Source organism: Pleurodeles waltl, chromosome 8, assembly GCF_031143425.1.
Source record: "Pleurodeles waltl isolate 20211129_DDA chromosome 8, aPleWal1.hap1.20221129, whole genome shotgun sequence".
Taxonomy (NCBI): Eukaryota; Metazoa; Chordata; class Amphibia; order Caudata; family Salamandridae; genus Pleurodeles; species Pleurodeles waltl.
In genome coordinates this window covers 8,568,555-8,585,012 of record NC_090447.1, presented here as the reverse complement: position 1 = coordinate 8,585,012, position 16,458 = coordinate 8,568,555, and the positions used below count along the sequence as shown (strand labels likewise).

The 16,458-nt window shown below is 48.0% G+C and overlaps 1 protein-coding gene across 1 annotated transcript in view; it reads right to left on the bottom strand.

Moving 5' to 3' along the window:
• The window catches only part of LOC138249009 (tyrosinase-like), a 108,735-nt gene that overhangs the window by 35,096 nt on the left and 57,181 nt on the right, over window positions 1–16,458 (bottom strand). The window contains exon 3 of the mRNA XM_069203066.1: window positions 12,851–12,992. Within this exon, the coding sequence (XP_069059167.1) occupies window positions 12,851–12,992 (142 nt within the window). The remainder of the gene's footprint in view (window positions 1–12,850; window positions 12,993–16,458) is intronic.

Below are 16,458 nucleotides of genomic sequence, written 5' to 3'. Positions count from 1 at the left end.
GGATGGCGATGGGGTCCTTGGATTTAATGGCTTGAACTAGGCGCTTGTTTAGGGACCGGCACGTTTTGTTGAACCAGCGGTGCCTGGCTTTGGGTCGTTTGTCGTCGTGGGCTGGGGGTGCTGAGAAGTGGGTTGCGATATCCCTAAAGCAGGAGGTGTGGATTGAGCTAATTTCCTGGTGGGGTGTTGCAGAACCTGCCTCTAGGTCCCTTAGTGTGGATTTTAGGGTGTTGTTGGCAGCATTGATGAGTGCGGGCCGGGCCACAATATTGACCCATTTTAGGTGTCTTTTGTTGTTGGCCAGGTTAATACCCTCGGGTGCTACTGCTGCGGGGTTAGACGTGGCTGGGAGGTTACCTAGGGCTAATGTGTGGACAGAAAGAGGGTTGTGATCACTTTCGGTCCTTTCGATGATTGTCATATCGATGACTAGAGGCCATAATCTTATATCGAATAGGCAATAATCGATTCTGCTGGTGTGGTTCGTTTTGTGGTATGTGTGACTACCGTTGGTGTCTGAATTAGTTCTGCCATTTAGCGCCCTGAGTCCAAACTCCATGGTCAATGATTTTACCTGAATCGCAACCGACGTCCACCTTTTGATGGGTGCAATGGACAGGGCGGGGATAGACCAGACTTGATCTTCCTCGCGGGTGGACCTGAGATCGTCCCAGTCAAGGGGTTCGAATGTGACGTTGAAGTCCCCAGCCACAATGGTTTTATGATGGCGGGGATAATTTTGTAAGAGGGCTACGAGGGCGCAGAGGGTTTTGGAGACTTGACCCCCCCTGACCCCTCGAGCGTAGATATTAAAGATGTTCACCACAGAGTCAGGCCCAAAGGATAGACGAAGGCCTAACAGGTCGGGAGAGGCGGTAGGTAGCTGTGATATATGGCAGCTAAGTGATGTTTTGATCCAGATGGTCAGACCCCCTGAGGGCCTGCCTCTCGTGCTGGCCACAGCGGGGATGTGGAAATTTGAGTAGCCTGTTCGGAAGAGTGGGTCGAGTGACCATGTTTCCTGTAGGAGACATATGTCATGTTCGTCAATAAATGAGGAGAAGGATGGAAGGGGAAGAATAGGTTTCAGACCTGCCACGTTCCATGAGACAAGTCGTACCCCAGATTGTGACTGAGTTGTCCTACCTAAATGCCCGGGGTTTTTGAGGTTGGCTGTCAGGGGTTGGTTTGGCAGATGTGGCTGGGGGAGCAGGGATGGGTTGATGCCAATGTTTGCCCGTGAGGTTTGTGGTGGTTGGTGATGTTCCTCTGTTGGAACAGGCCTGGTCCTGATCAAGGAGATGCTTGCGGGCCTAGACAGCAGCTCTAGGTTTGGTGGGCAATGTGCCTGCAAGATGGGTGGAGCATCGTTGTCATGATTGCTCGGTGAGCCGGAAATGGTCGCGGTATCATGGGTAGGGGGGTGAATACATGGACAGACAGTGGTGGGGTAAAAGGAGGATCTGGGGGTGATGGATGTTGGAAGGTTGCAAGGTTTGCCTGCATAGATTTTAGGTGGGGCTGTGAGTCAATTATGTTTACCAAGAGGGGATAGGTTTTCTGCCGGGTGGTAACTCGGGCGTTCCTCGTGGAGCGTGGGTGACCTGGGCTGTTTAAACTGGATGCGTGAGTGTGCAGGTGGGCTTGTTCTTGCGTCTAGGGCCACCAGATTGTTCGCCATGGTCCTGTTCTTGAGTGTCAGTTTTAGGATATCAAAGTGAGTTCCCGGGTCTGGCCGTCGTACTACGGTAATTAGGTCCTCACGTATTATGGATCGGCAGCCTCTAACATGGCGAATCCAGTGGATTGCCTTGTTTTTGATAGAGTCTACCCCTTCCTTGCGCGCCAATGTGGTTAACTTGGGAACGTTAACCATTAGAACTATATTACCTAAATGGGACTGGTCAGTGGCAGGTTGCGTAGAGTATTTTGAGGCGGTGTTGCTCATGGGTTTGAGGGTATTATGATAGATGTCTAGTGAATTTCCTATGCCTAAATTGTGGAAGAGGGGAGACTGGTGGGAGTTCATGGTCTTTTCTTTGGTAGGGTGAGGGCCAGCGTGGCTAGAAGCAGAGGAGTTGGGCGAGTTTGTTGTGATGCCTGATAGGATTGGATTTTGGGCAAGGTTACTGGTGGTCGTGTTATTTGCGTGGGTTAGCTGTTTTACTATTGCAAGTAATGAGTTAACCATATGCTTGAGTTCTGTGACTTCCTTCCTTAGAGCTTGTATGTATTCGATATGCTGTGGGGTTACATGAGGAGAGTGCGTGTTGGTTGCTGCTGGCCCATCTGCCAGGGTGTCTGGGTTGATGTCGTCGCGTGATTCAGGGAGGTTGGTTAGGGGATTGAAGCGGTTACTGAGCTGGATGGAATCGTTGATGGCAAGTGGTAGGTCTTCTGCTAGGGAGGGGGCCGCATGGGTGATAACGTTCCTACTTTCACCCGCCCCTGTAGTGTCAGTAACTTGTTGCCCACGTTTCATGAAAATCTCAGCGATTTTCATGGAACCTTCCTTCCTGCTAGTTGAAGTGGGCCCCTCCCCAGTTGCAATAGAAATGTTTCCCTGGGGGCTAGTTAGTATTCCGTTGCATTCGCCCAGGAGAGAGTCGATTCTATCCATAACGCAATTGCTAGCAGCATGCTTATGCCTTTTTCGCTTGGCTTTTAGTACTGCCCCGTCCCCTGCCTCTATTGCTTTCCTTTTGCCCATCTGGTGTTAGTGTAGGTGCAGGGTTAAATGATAAGGTGTCAGATTAAATGGAGCAGCTGACTGGGGAGACAGAGTAGGAACTAGCAAAAGGGACTGAGTACAATATGGCCTTCTTGGGAGATAGATGTTAGGGGGGTGGCCCAGCCCAGCCTCTGTCAGCCGCTGACGGGCGCAGGACGGGCCCGCCCTTGGCCCGGGCTTCGCCCGGGCGCCGCCCGCGCGCGTCCCGCGCGGCGGGAGCGCGAACAAGTTTTAAAGGGCTCCTGCCCCGCCTCCAGAGATCACACAGCGCTTCCTGCGACGGCGGGAGCGCGAACGAGTTTTAAAGGGCTCCTGCCCCGCCTCCAGAGATCACACAGCGCTTCCCGCGACGGCGGGAGCGCGAACGAGTTTTAAAGGGCTCCTGCCCCGCCTCCAGAGATCACACAGCGCTTCCCGCGACGGCGGGAGCGCGAACGAGTTTTAAAGGGCTCCTGCCCCGCCTCCAGAGATCACACAGCGCTTCCCGCGACGGCGGGAGCGCGAACGAGTTTTAAAGGGCTCCTGCCCCGCCTCCAGAGATCACACAGCGCTTCCCGCGACGGCGGGAGCGCGAACGAGTTTTAAAGGGCTCCTGCCCCGCCTCCAGAGATCACACAGCGCTTCCCGCGACGGCGGGAGCGCGAACGAGTTTTAAATGGCTCCTGCCCCGCCTCCAGAGATCACACAATCGTCTCGTGCAGAGTATAATACACTTCTTTCTCATAATCTTTGGTCATTTGCCATCACAGTCATAATATTTCTTAAAGCCTTGGTATGGCTGAATCATTGACAGGAGGCAAATCACCTGTGCCTACAATTCGGTGCCTTGAGACCCTCACAGATTTGCTGCACTTTACAAATACTAGATTTATTTATTCAAAAATCTACAATTGTACTGCCTGTTTTTTTTAGATAAGATGCTTTTGATTGGTATGTTTTCTGTGCAATATGTTATTGTGTCTCTAACAAAAAAACATAACATAATCTTTTCTTTTCTTTTGCATTTACTGAGAAAGAATATATTGCTGTCAAGTGGCACTTGTTCAGTACATTTTTAGCTTGATCTGAATGTGGTACAACAAGGTACGTCCCACATTTTTAGGTCACGTTCTGTGTGCCACGACATTAGCCACAATGAATGTAAAAATCATTCTTCTGCTGGCAGTGCACCTCCTTCTTCATCTCTCAGGCCACAGCAGGTATTGTCTTCAGTCCTGGAGGGACTCAGAAAAGACAGACACATTTTATGCTTGCCTCTGGCCCAGGCCTTTATGAACAAGGGCACGAAATAGCTTCTTTAAATCAAAAATCAAAAAGGCAGCATCATACCTGGCTCACAGAGCCATCTCATATTCAGAATCAGAGTGAGTTGTCTCAAGACAACTCTTCACTTAAATTCAAAGCTGAAAGTAAACATACCTGGGAAACCAAGTGAGTCCCACTGTAGGCATTGTTTAGCATCATTGTAACCAGCTCCACAAACAGTACATAGTGACTCTGGTTTTCTTGACTATGGGTGTATTTCATAATGTTACACAGATATGCATCTGGTTTGGACACCCCACAACGTATCAGGGACCACAATTTGGCTTCCACTTTCTAGGCAGAGCAGTACATAGGATGGGTGTGGGCAGGCATCTTGTCACCTTTCTAAAGGTGTTTACCAGGAAAACTGTGGGAACGATAGTTGGTAGGCATTTTGGTGGATCCCCAAAGATTCCAGAACTTTTCGTCACAAACATGTGAGCAAAGTGTGTGATTTTAACCAAAGTTTGACGTTCTCAGTACATTGCAAGGGAGAAGACGCAGTGAGATCCATGCAAGTAATACCACCCCATTCTCCTCAGGAGCCTAGTTTTCAGAACTATCTGGGTTTGGTGAGTTTCCCAGGCTGGTAGCTGAACCTTGGCCAAAATTCACAGCTAGGCACCTCATCAATAAGGTTAATTTGTCAAACCAAAAATGTGATGTCTCCACCTCGAATGTTGAGGCCTTTCATGCTATGGGTCCTAGGCCCAACCACACAAGTAGGGAACCATCTATATTGAAAGAAGAAAGGGAAGAGAGAACAGAGCGTGTGTTATTACTCATTGCATTTCTCTGCACTTTTGGCTTCCAATAGAAGCCACTATGGACAAAAGAAAAAATTTGCAACATGTCCTCTGAGTTATATGATAATAGTGGTAACCCCAATTTCAGAGGTTTACAAATAACCTCTATTCCTAAACTCACTGTCTTATTCACATTGGAAAAATACATGTTTCCTTCAGTCTCATTTTTCTTTTATAAACTTTTACCATATGAATTGCTGCATGGTCAGTAAACAATGAATAATCATTATAGGCGGTAGCTCAGCTGTTAGCGGCTTGTGTTACACATGTTTTTCAAAAACGAACAAACACCTTCTTTCCCTTACAGATGTTCTTTTTGTGAATTGTCCATCAGGTCAAAAAATTACAACTTTGTCACCAATTGTTATTTTTTCCTATTTGTTTTATTATCAGCAGTTTACACAAATGGCCCCTTGCTAGATTTTGAATTTTGTTTTAAGAAATATACAGCTTTTGAGGTTCAGTTATAGGTTGCATATTTGTTTCCACACAAACTGTAGGCTAAAGTGATCTTCGTACAGCAAACCTCTTGTTGGTGCCATTTTAAAGGAAACAATGTACGCTTTCTTGGGTAGCACCTTTTCCCCAATTTTCCCACAAAAAATTGCTATATTTTGGACATTTACGTGGTTCTCTCCACGGGAATCCACAAACTCTGAGTATCTTTAGAATCCCAAAGATGGGATGTGGGATGCCCATTTTACCTGGCTACGTTTAGTGGGAAAATATTAACGGAGGCCGAAGAGCAAAGTCCCCCACATATCACAAACGTGCACAGCAGCCAAAGGGGCAAAATTCATATCAATCAGCATTACCAATGAAATCAAATGCTTACAGTCAACATTACCCTAAACAGAACACATTCATACAGGACATCTTTACCCAAAAGAGACCACATTAATATAGGCCTACATTACCCTAAAGATACTACATTCATACAGGACAACATTACCCCAAAAAGATCAGATTCACACACACCTACATTACCTCAAAGATACTCCATTCACACAGGACTACATTACCTCAAAGAGCAGACACAGCTCTTCCGCAGATAGTTACCAATCATTAATAGGGAAAATCCTGCACTGTTTGGGACTCATGAGTGTAGGTCATTTGGGAAGCTTTCAACACAATGTCATACACTGCTGGCTTTTTGAATGTAGGTAAACATATGCTTCCCTTACACACATTCACCAAACACAGAAAGAGTAAATCTTATTTATAGTACCTGTGGGTAAGGTGCTGTGCCAACTTTAAAGAGTCGTGCCTTGTAAACTAAAGAGATGCAACTCTCAGTGAAATTCATCTTATACCTAAGAGTATTGCTGTTTAGGACTCATAAGTGTGATGCAGTTATCTGGGATTCAGAATGATGTCATAACCTAAGGGAGTCTGCAGGCTTACCAGGCTTACTTTAAAAAGCCTTTACCAATCACCAAGATAAATCTAGACTGGGACCCATCAGTGTAATAGACGTAGCTTACTCTCTGAGTAATCTGACTCAAGGTTGCTGTTGTCTGTAAGGAAGTGACCTCACTCTTAATCCACTGAAGTGTTCTTAGTCAGTTCATCTAGGAAGAGTTTCCCTTTGGCTAACATTACCATTTTGAAGTTTCAGAGCCTCAGGTTGTGGATTTATGGTGAGTTTGTGTTTCAGAGTTATTTTGACTGCTGCAGAATATGCACATCATGGTTATAGGGAAAGGTGGACACATAAACCTTACATCAAAGACTAGAATAGCTTAAATGAACTCTGTTGAAAATGGCTCTTTCTGCAGGGTCAGCAGCAAAACATTTCGCCCTTCTCCTCCCCTTTTCTGACCTCATTTTTGCTGGCTTTAGGACTCTGTGCAATTTGCCACTGCTCACCAGTACTCTCCCACTAAACATGGTAATATTGGCTTAGCCCCAATTGGCATATTTAATTTACTCATAGGTACCTAGTAAAGTACACTTGATGTGCCCAGGCCCTGTAAATAAAATGCTACTAGTGGGCCTGCAGCGCTGGTTGTGCCATTCACTTAAGAAGCCCCTTAACCATGGCCCAGACCTGCAATTGCACAGCCTGTGTGTGCAGTTTTAAGTTGCCATGTTGACCTCACAAGTTTAAGCCTTTGCCAGGTTCAACCCTTCCTTTTTAATACATATAGGTCAGTCGTAGAATAGGCCCTGGGCAATGTATTTTAAAAGTAGGACATGTACTTTTACGTTTTACAGATCCTGGTGGTGAAAAACTCTTCCATAGGAAATGAGTTCTGAAAACGTCACTTTTAGAAAGTTGTAATTTTCTCACTTTAGCCTTTTGGTGCCTTCTGACTGCCTCTAAGTATAGTCTGGGGTGGGATGACAGCTGGGCTTGTGCGTTCCCTCCAGGCAGCCACACACAAAGGGAGCTCAGATTTGACTGATGCCTGATGCGCCATCCTGGTCTGGATGGGGGAGGAGCTGACACCTCTGTGTATCCTGGCCCCTCACAGAGGGCTCCACAACTCCCTGGAGCCAGGACAGGAAGGGAGACCTCTGTGAACTTCAAAGACCTTTCTTTGAAGTTTCCCCCACTTCAAAGTCACAATTGGGTATAGGTACTGCTCCTCTGACACAACCACTTCAGTACACTTCTGGACATGTGGATACTTTTCCTGTAAAGAAGGACTGCTGTGCTTCTACAAGGACTGCTACTGTGCTGAACCTACCTGCTATCTGCTGCCCTCTTGCCTGGGAAAGGAGAACTGGACTTGTACTTCATCTTGAACCCAGGACCCCAAAGAACTCCAAGGGCTTGTCTGCTGCCCTCCTGATCTGAGCCTCATGGTCATAACAGGTTCTTCACAACTCCTGGACACGTCTTCAATGAGCTCCTGACCCCCGAGATGTGCCTCTCAGGTCCTGGGCCTTTTGAGGTGTTTTTTTCTGCTGCTGCAATCAAGCTTTTGGGCTCTTCCCAAACGTAAATGGGCCTGTCTCCGCCAGAACCGCACCACTCACCCAAAGAATGCTGCTGCAAGTTCGCCTCTTCATACTGGAAGTTTTCCCATTCGCGAACGTGAGGCTCCAACCCACCCATTCGTAATGCCTGACTGTTAGACCTGGCATCCTTGGCGTGGTCTCCCCTGTCTTTTTTGCCTCTGCTTCCCATGTTTTGACTGTGTGCTGGACTCAGTTTTTTGCTGTTTTTGGTACTCTGGGCACTTTACCACTGCTGACCTGTGCTAAAGTGCAAGAGCTCCCTGTCTAAATTGTGTGTGTAATTGGCTTTTCCATGATTGACACATTTGATTTACTAGTGGGTCCCTAGTAAAGTGCACTAAAGGTGCCCAGGGCCTGTAAATCAAATGCTACTAGTGGGCCTGCAGCACTGATTGTACCACCCATTCAAGTATCCCTGTAAAAACATGGCTCAGACATGCCACTGCAGCGTCTATGTGTGCAGTTTTCAACTGCCAATTCAACCTGGCAAGTCAGGCCCAAACCTTCTCCTTTTGTACACACCCAAGGCACACCTAAGGAAGGCCCTTGGTAGCCCCATGGACAGGGTGCGGTGTATGTTAAAGATCGGACATGTACTTAAGTGTTTTACATGTCCTGACAGTTAAATACTGCCAATACTTCCGGGCTAGAGGGGAGGGAGGAGTGGTCACTTACACCTGAATGGGCTGTGTCTGCCCTCACACAATGCAGTCTCCAACCTCCTGGTGTGAGTCTGGAGCCTAGCCTGGGCATGACAGGATCTTGTGAACAACAGAGACTTCCCTTTGAAGTTTGCCAACTTCAAAAGCAGAAAGGGGTATAAGTAGTGGACCCAAAACCCCTGAAAATCAGATTTCTTTAAGGATTCAAGAGGAACCCCTGCCAAGGAGAAGAGCTGAAGAGCTGAGAAGAAGTGCTGCCCCTGCCTGTGACTATGCTTTGTGGAGCTATCCTGCATTTACTGCTTCTGCCTGTGAAAGGGGCCAAAGACTGGACTTTGTTGTGCATTCCTGCTTGAGAAAAATCTCTAAGGATTTGAACTATGCTTGCCTCCTGTTGTTCAAGTCTCAGAGCCATCAAAGACTTCCCCTGCCAGCACCTGGACTCTCGCGTGAGACTCCTGTCCAGCCAATTGGTGCCCCATTCAGTCCCTGGGCCCTTGAGAGGTGAAGGTGGTGGAAAAGGACAGAAATCCACACAGACGACGTGCCATCCGCAACGCAGCTGATAAACTACCCGCCTGGCCTCACTGCCTATATAGATGCTCCAGCTGCATCACAGCTGGAAGATCGATGCATCCTGGCTGGAGAAACGATGTGCAACACCCGCTAGCATCTGCTGATAACAACATAAACCCCTGGCAGCACAGTTTCCTAACACCATGCGACCGGACTTCGAATGAAACGTAGTTGGCCGTGAAAGATCGATGCATCGCTCTCTTGCTAGAGAGAAAAACGACGCATCGCTGACCCAACAGGAGAAGAAACAACTCACGACCTCAATTGTGAGTAAGGAATCGATGCATCACTGACTTTTCCAACACACACTCACCCGTGAAGCTTTATTTTTTATGCAAACCAGGTACTTTGTGTAACAACAACGTTTCCATTGTTTTCTATGGATTAAGACTCATATTAATTTGAAAATTCATGTCTTGACTTGTATATGCTGGATTTCTGTCATTTTGTTTTTTTTTATTAGGATAAATATTACCTATTTTTCTGAACTGATGTGGTGCCCATTTTGTAGGGTTTTCACTGTATTACTGTGTTTGTTGGTACAAATACTATACACATTGCTTCTGGGTTAAGCCTTTCTACTTGTGCCAAGCTACCAAGGGGGTGACCAGGGATTAACCAGGTGTATTTCTCCTTTACCCTGACTAGAGTGAGGGTCCCTATCTGGAGAGAGTGCAAACTGACTGCCAACCAGAGACCCCATTTCTAACAAGTACATGCCAGGATTCCCACTTTGCAGGTCTTGGCCACACAATATAGAAGTGACCTTTTTGCATTAATATTTCTTTGCTCTGCAGGATGAATACAACTTTTTGACATAAATGATTCTCTCTCTGGACCTAAATGTTGTAGCCATCTCCACAACATCATCACCCAGGAGGGGTTCAGCAGAAGATTTCTGGTATGATGTACTGCATTCCTAGCATTGTCCACCCCGCAAGGAAGCCATAATGAACAGAGGCAAATCTTCCTTCTGCTATTATGATGAGACAACGGCAACGTGGTGTCCTCCAAAAGATGTGTGCCTTGTTTCTAGGGGCTGGGGGATTGCTTTTTAGATAGTGTGAATTGTGTTACTAGTTAGGTGGCTTTTTGATTTGAAGAATTTGTGGACCCTCTGAAGATATATTGTTGTAGTAGCCTCATGAAAGCAAGAAAGCTGGACTCCTGTTCCAGGATCTATGCCTCCAGAATTTTTATAGAATCAATTTTGATTAGAAAATGAACTCAGTTATGTTTGAATCAACAAGTTAGAAAACAGCGCAAATAGTGAAAAACACAAAAGTTAGAAAGAGGCCTAGGGGGAACACAAACCATATACTAAGAAAGTGGAATGCAAAAGCCGGTCCCCCACCTAGGTAAGTGTAGTGTTTAGAGGGAAGCTGGGAGTACCAGGAAAGCCCAAAGGTAAGTACCACAACCCACCCCAGCGACCAGGAAAACAGGAGTAAATCACAGTAAGTTTCCCAGAACACACAGAGAAAAGCAAAGAAGAATATTGAAAAACCCAGAAGAGACTGCAAGACATCAACAGTGGATTCCAGGACCCGAGGACCCGTGGAAAAAGGAGACCAAGTTCAAGAAGCACTGAAAAGTCCAGGAAGAGCAGGAGCCTCTACCAACCCGGATGAAGGTGCAAAAGGTGAAACACCGGTGATGAAAAAGTGTCAACTCTGCACCCAAGAAAACAAAATCGGGTTCCTGGAGGGTGCAGGTGATGTCCAACACCAGATGGAGGATTGCAGTCAGGTTTGCATCATCGGAGTCTACCAACAAGCCTTGGCACACGCAAAGCTCTCTGTTAGCGGAAAATGGCGCTGCCGGAGACCAGGAAGAACCAGGTGAACTCTACCCAGGAGGGGGACTCAGAGGGGGTCCTCAGAAATTCAAATAGCCCACAGAAGACCAGGCAGCACGCTCAGGAGTCTCACAGGACGGGGGCAGCACTACGAGAAAGGCTCCCACACCGTTGGAGAACAACTCAGGGAGCTGTGCGCCTCAGCAAGGAGTGTTGGGGGCGGGAGCTTCAAGATGCACGAAGATCTTAGAGGAGGGTGGCAACAAGCCTCGGCAGCTGAAAAAGACGTGGTGCACGGGGTTACAGTCTTGCGTAGGGAGGCAAGATCTTACCTCCACCAAAGTTGGACAGTTGGAAGAGAGGACCGTCGGGGCCACTTCAGTCCACCACCTGTGATGCAGGATCAAGTAGCTCAGCAGAAAATGGGATCCACAAAACCGGTTGTTGTTGCAGTTGGTGCCTGCAGAAGCAGGGGAGTAACTCCTTCACCCTAACGGAGATTCCTTCTTTCTTCTGATGCAGGCTGAAGACAGGCTGCCCTCGGAGGATGCAGGACCGGGGAGATGTTGCAGTTGCTGGAAGGAGCCGGAGATTCAATGTTGCAGAAGGCGTCTTGCTTCTTTGTTTCAGCTTGTAGGGTCCTGAAGAGTCCAGATGCAGTTTCTTCAGTCAGAAGTTGAAGTGAAGGATGCAGAGGAGTCCTGCTGGAGTCTTGCCATCCGAATCTGAGGAACCATCCAAAGGAGAGATCCTAAATAGCCCTGAAAGGGGGATTGGTCACCTAACCAGGTAAACACCTATCAGGGGAGGGCCCTGATATCACCTGCTGTCACTGACCACTCAGATGCTCCCAGAGGTCCCTGTCAACCTTGAATCCAAGATGGCAGAACCCAGGGACTCTCTGGAGGAGCTCTGAGACCCACCCCTGGGGTGGTGATAGACAGGGGAGCTGGCAATCCCCTTCCTTTGTCCAGTTTCGTGCCAGAGCAATGACTGGGGGTCCTTGAACCGGAGTAGACTGGTTTATGCAAGGAGGGCACCAAATATGCCCTTCAGAGCATTTCCACTGGCTTGGGGAGGCTACCCCTGTAACACCTATTTCCAAAGGGAGAGAGTATAACACCCTTCTTCCAAAGGAAATCCTTTGTTCTGCCTTCCTGGGCTCGAGCTTCTCAAGCAACAGGAGGGTGAAAACCTCTCTGGGAGGTGTCAGCCGCTTGGGCTACCTGGAAACCCTCAAAAGGCTGTAATAGCAACACTGGGGGTCCTCTAAGGAGCCCTCAGAGTTCACGGAATTGTACAGCCGATGCTTGCAAAAGCTTTGGGGTATGATTCCAACATGTTTGATACCAAACATGCCTACGTTTGGAGTTACGATTATATAGCTGGACATAGGTGGTGATCTGTGTCCAGTACACACATAAAATGGCATTCCCGCACTCACGAAGTCTGGGAAATGATCCTGGAGTTCATGGGGGCACCTCTGCTAGTGCAGGGGTGGCCTCACACACAGGTACTTTGCACTCTGCCCTCTGGGCTAGAAGGCCTATCATAGGGGTGACTTATAAGTGAACTGGTGTAGTGAAAAATGGCAGTGAAAGGGTGCTTGCACCTTTTCATGCAGGCTGCAATGGCAGTCCTGCAGAAGCCTTTGCATGGGCTCCCTATGGATGGTGAAATATATGCTGCAGCCCCCTGGAACCAAAATGCCCTGGGTACCTAGTTACCATATACTAGGGACTTATAATGTGGCCTCACTGTGCCAATTGCGGGATAAAGTACAGTCTAGTAACCAATAAAGGAGACAGCATAATCACTGGGATCCTGGTTAGGAGGATTCCAGTGAAAACAATCAAGTATACTGACAAACAGTAAAACACACTGACAAACAGGCAACAAGTGAGGGTAACACGCCTAGAAAAGGGCTACTTTCCTACACATGTACTGAGCTCACAGCACATCAGGTTTCTGTTTCATTAAAGTGTTTTTATCAACAAAGCTTTACCTGTCGGTCTGGGCATGGTGGCAGTAGAAGAGAGGGTCATTAGAAGCCTGAGTCAAATAGTTCATAGCTCCTCCAGTGCTGACGTGAACCAGATTGTGCATGTGGAGCCCTTCAGCTTCACCAGTTGTGGGATTGACAAAGCCTAAAGAATGAGAGAAAGGACTAGTTCAAACGAAGATATCAACAACAGTGAGACTGGAGAGGAAGCAATAATGGATGAATCTCAAGAAGCTAGAGACACCATTTAGTGGCAGGAAAGTCTAAGAATGTGTGTAGCATCTTTTTCTTCTCCTTTCTCTGCATGTCTGAGCTGGTGCCTGGGATGTGTGTAGCATCTTGTGGTCTCTGTTTCCCGCATGTCTGAGCTGGTGTCTGGGATGTGTGTAGCATCATGTGGTCTCTGTTTCCTGCTTGTCTGAGCTGGTGTCTGGGATGTGTGTAGCATCTTGTGGTCTCAGATGTCTGGGATGTGTGTAGCATCTTGTGGTCTCTGTTTCCCGCTTGTCTGAGCTGGTGCCTGGGATGTGAGTAGCATCTTATGGTCTCTGTTTCCTGCATGTCTGAGCTGGTGCCTGGGATGTGTGTAGCATCTTGTGGTCTCTGTTTCCTGCTTGTCTGAGCTGGTGCCTGGGATGTGTGTAGCATCTTGTGGTCTCTGTTTCCTGCTTGTCTGAGCTGGTGCCTGGAATGTGTGTAGCATCTTGTGGTCTCTGTTTACCGCTTGTCTGAGCTGGTGCCTGGGATGTGTGTAGCATCTTGTGGTCTCTGTTTCCCGCATGTCTGAGCTGGTGTCTGGGATGTGTGTAGCATCATGTGGTCTCTGTTTCCTGCTTGTCTGAGCTGGTGTCTGGGATGTGTGTAGCATCTTGTGGTCTCAGATGTCTGGGATGTGTGTAGCATCTTGTGGTCTCTGTTTACCGCTTGTCTGAGCTGGTGCCTGGGATGTGAGTAGCATCTTATGGTCTCTGTTTCCTGCATGTCTGAGCTGGTGCCTGGGATGTGTGTAGCATCTTGTGGTCTCTGTTTCCTGCTTGTCTGAGCTGGTGCCTGGGATGTGTGTAGCATCTTGTGGTCTCTGTTTCCTGCTTGTCTGAGCTGGTGCCTGGAATGTGTGTAGCATCTTGTGGTCTCTGTTTACCGCTTGTCTGAGCTGGTGCCTGGGATGTGAGTAGCATCTTGTGGTCTCTGTTTCCTGCATGTCTGAGCTGGTGCCTGGGATGTGTGTAGCATCTTGTGGTCTCTGTTTCCTGCTTGTCTGAGCTGGTGCCTGGGATGTGTGTAGCATCTTGTGGTCTCTGTTTCCCACTTGTCTGAGCTGGTGTCTGGGATGTGTATAGCATTTTGTGGTCTCTGTTTCCTGCTTGTCTGAGCTGGTGCCTGGGATGTGAATGATACCTTGTGTGTGTCCGTCCCATGCACATTTGAGCTGGTTTCTGGAATGTGAGTAAAATCTTATGTGTCCCCATTCACCACAGACCTGATCTGGTGCCTGGAATGTGTGTAGTATCCTGTCTGTCCTTGTCCCCTGTATGGCTGAGCTGGTTTCTGCAATATGTGGGGTATTGTATGTGCCCTCTTCCTTGCATGTGTGAAGTGGTTTGTGGGATGTGTGTAGTATCCCATGTATCCTCGTTCCCTGCATGTCTGAGATTGTGTCTGGACAGCGTGTGGTATCTTTTGGCCCTCCGTTCCCTGTACATCTGAGCTGGTGTCTGGAAATGTGTAGTGTCATACGTGTCCCAGTTCTTTGCCTTTCTGAGTTGGTTCTGGAAAATGTATAGTGCCCCATGTGTCCACAAAATAAAGAATTATACTTTTATTTGTGTGTGGGAGGGGAGAGAGAAAAGATATTGTACCAGGGACAGTAGGATACACTCTACATCACTTTCAACAAAGGTATCCTACCATCCTGAGATCAGTGGTTTTAAAATGATGCCCTCATCTCATTCTTCCAATGAAAATATTAAGGCCCTGATTCAGGTCTTGGTGGAGGGAAATACTCACAAATGTAACAGATATCCCATCTGCCATATTACAATCCCATATGTCCCCCGATATCCCATCTGCCACATTACAATCCCATTATATCCCCCGATATCCCATCTCCACATTACAATCCCATTATATGCCCCGATATCCCATCTGCCACATTACAATCCCATTATATCCCCTGATATCCCATCAGCCACATTACAATCCCATTATATCCCCTGATATCCCATCAGCCACATTACAATCCCATTATATCCCCCGATATCCCATCTCCACATTACAATCCCATTATATCCTATGGGGATCATAGTTCAGTGGACGGGATACCTCTCACGCTGGTGATGAAGTATTTTCCCCGTTGACATCTAAATCAGGCCCTAAGTGTTTTTATTGTGGACTCTCACACACCCTGTTGGTATTAGCTCCGAGTATTCCAAGACATTATCTATAGAATACATGGATGCAGTTTATCCTGATTGGTTGTGCTCTGTCAGTGATCTTGTCTCAGGCAGACATTCGATGGAGTTGTGTGTGTTCGTGCTAAAGACGTGCTCTTTGTTGTAAAAAGGAGAGGGTTATCTGTTCCTTGCAAACATTCATACTAGCTACCACGGTGCACAACTCATACAAACATTTAAAATATACACGCGGCGAGGGTCCAGACCGGTCATATTAAGTCATTTCTAATAAAATATCCATTCGGAGAGACAGTTGTTACCCTCCAAGGTGCCTCCAATCACCTGACGCGCTGTTGGAACACGTCCCGCAGTCACACCTGGTGAGAGGGGAAGAAGAGGTTGTTATCGAAGCTGCTTTCACCTTCGAGGTCCGTTCTAGGGAGAGGGAGACCGAGGCCTCGGCACTCCCGGGGCCGTGTGCGGTGGAGCCCGCCCCGGGGACCGCCTGGTGGCCGCAAGGCCGCCCTGTGAAGGGAAGATGCTCCCCGCCTTGGAGAGGATGCGGGTGAAGCCGCCTCCCTGGGGTGTGATGACGTGAGCTCAGCGCCCCTCAGGATGGGGAGATGTGGTCCCTCCAGGACTCCAGCGGTCGTTGAGTCACCGCTCTGAGGCATCACGAGAGACAGGGGACCATTGCGCCCCCCTTGCGAGGGGATGCGTTAGTCCTGCTCTGCCACATCTAAGGGGGGCTCCCCTTAACAGCCTGGGGAGGGGGGTCTTGTCCCTTGCTCGTTCCATCATGCTCTTCTATGCTACTCCTGTAGTGGGGTGCGCATGGCATCGCTCATTGTGTAGGGGTGCTGCAGCACGCGAGTGGATACACCCCGATTTGAATAGAAAGGGGCCACGTCCATTGTTCATCTTGCCTAAGCTTTGCGAATGGCTTGAGGGGCGGTTCCCAGCAGGGGGGATGCTCATAGCCTTCATTTTCTTTGTTCCCTCATCTCAGGGGTGCCGGGCAGGTGGTTTCAGTTACCAGTCTCCAAAGAGCGCCTGGTTACGTCGCTTGCTATAAACAGATGTACAATACTGGAAGATGCTGAGCTCAGCGCCTGTTCCACGCTAGAACGGAAGTGCTTCTATTTGTGGAAGGGGAAGTATCCTTGTTTACGTTCCAAATGTATTCTGTGTAAACCCCCTGGAGGATTAAAGGGCTGT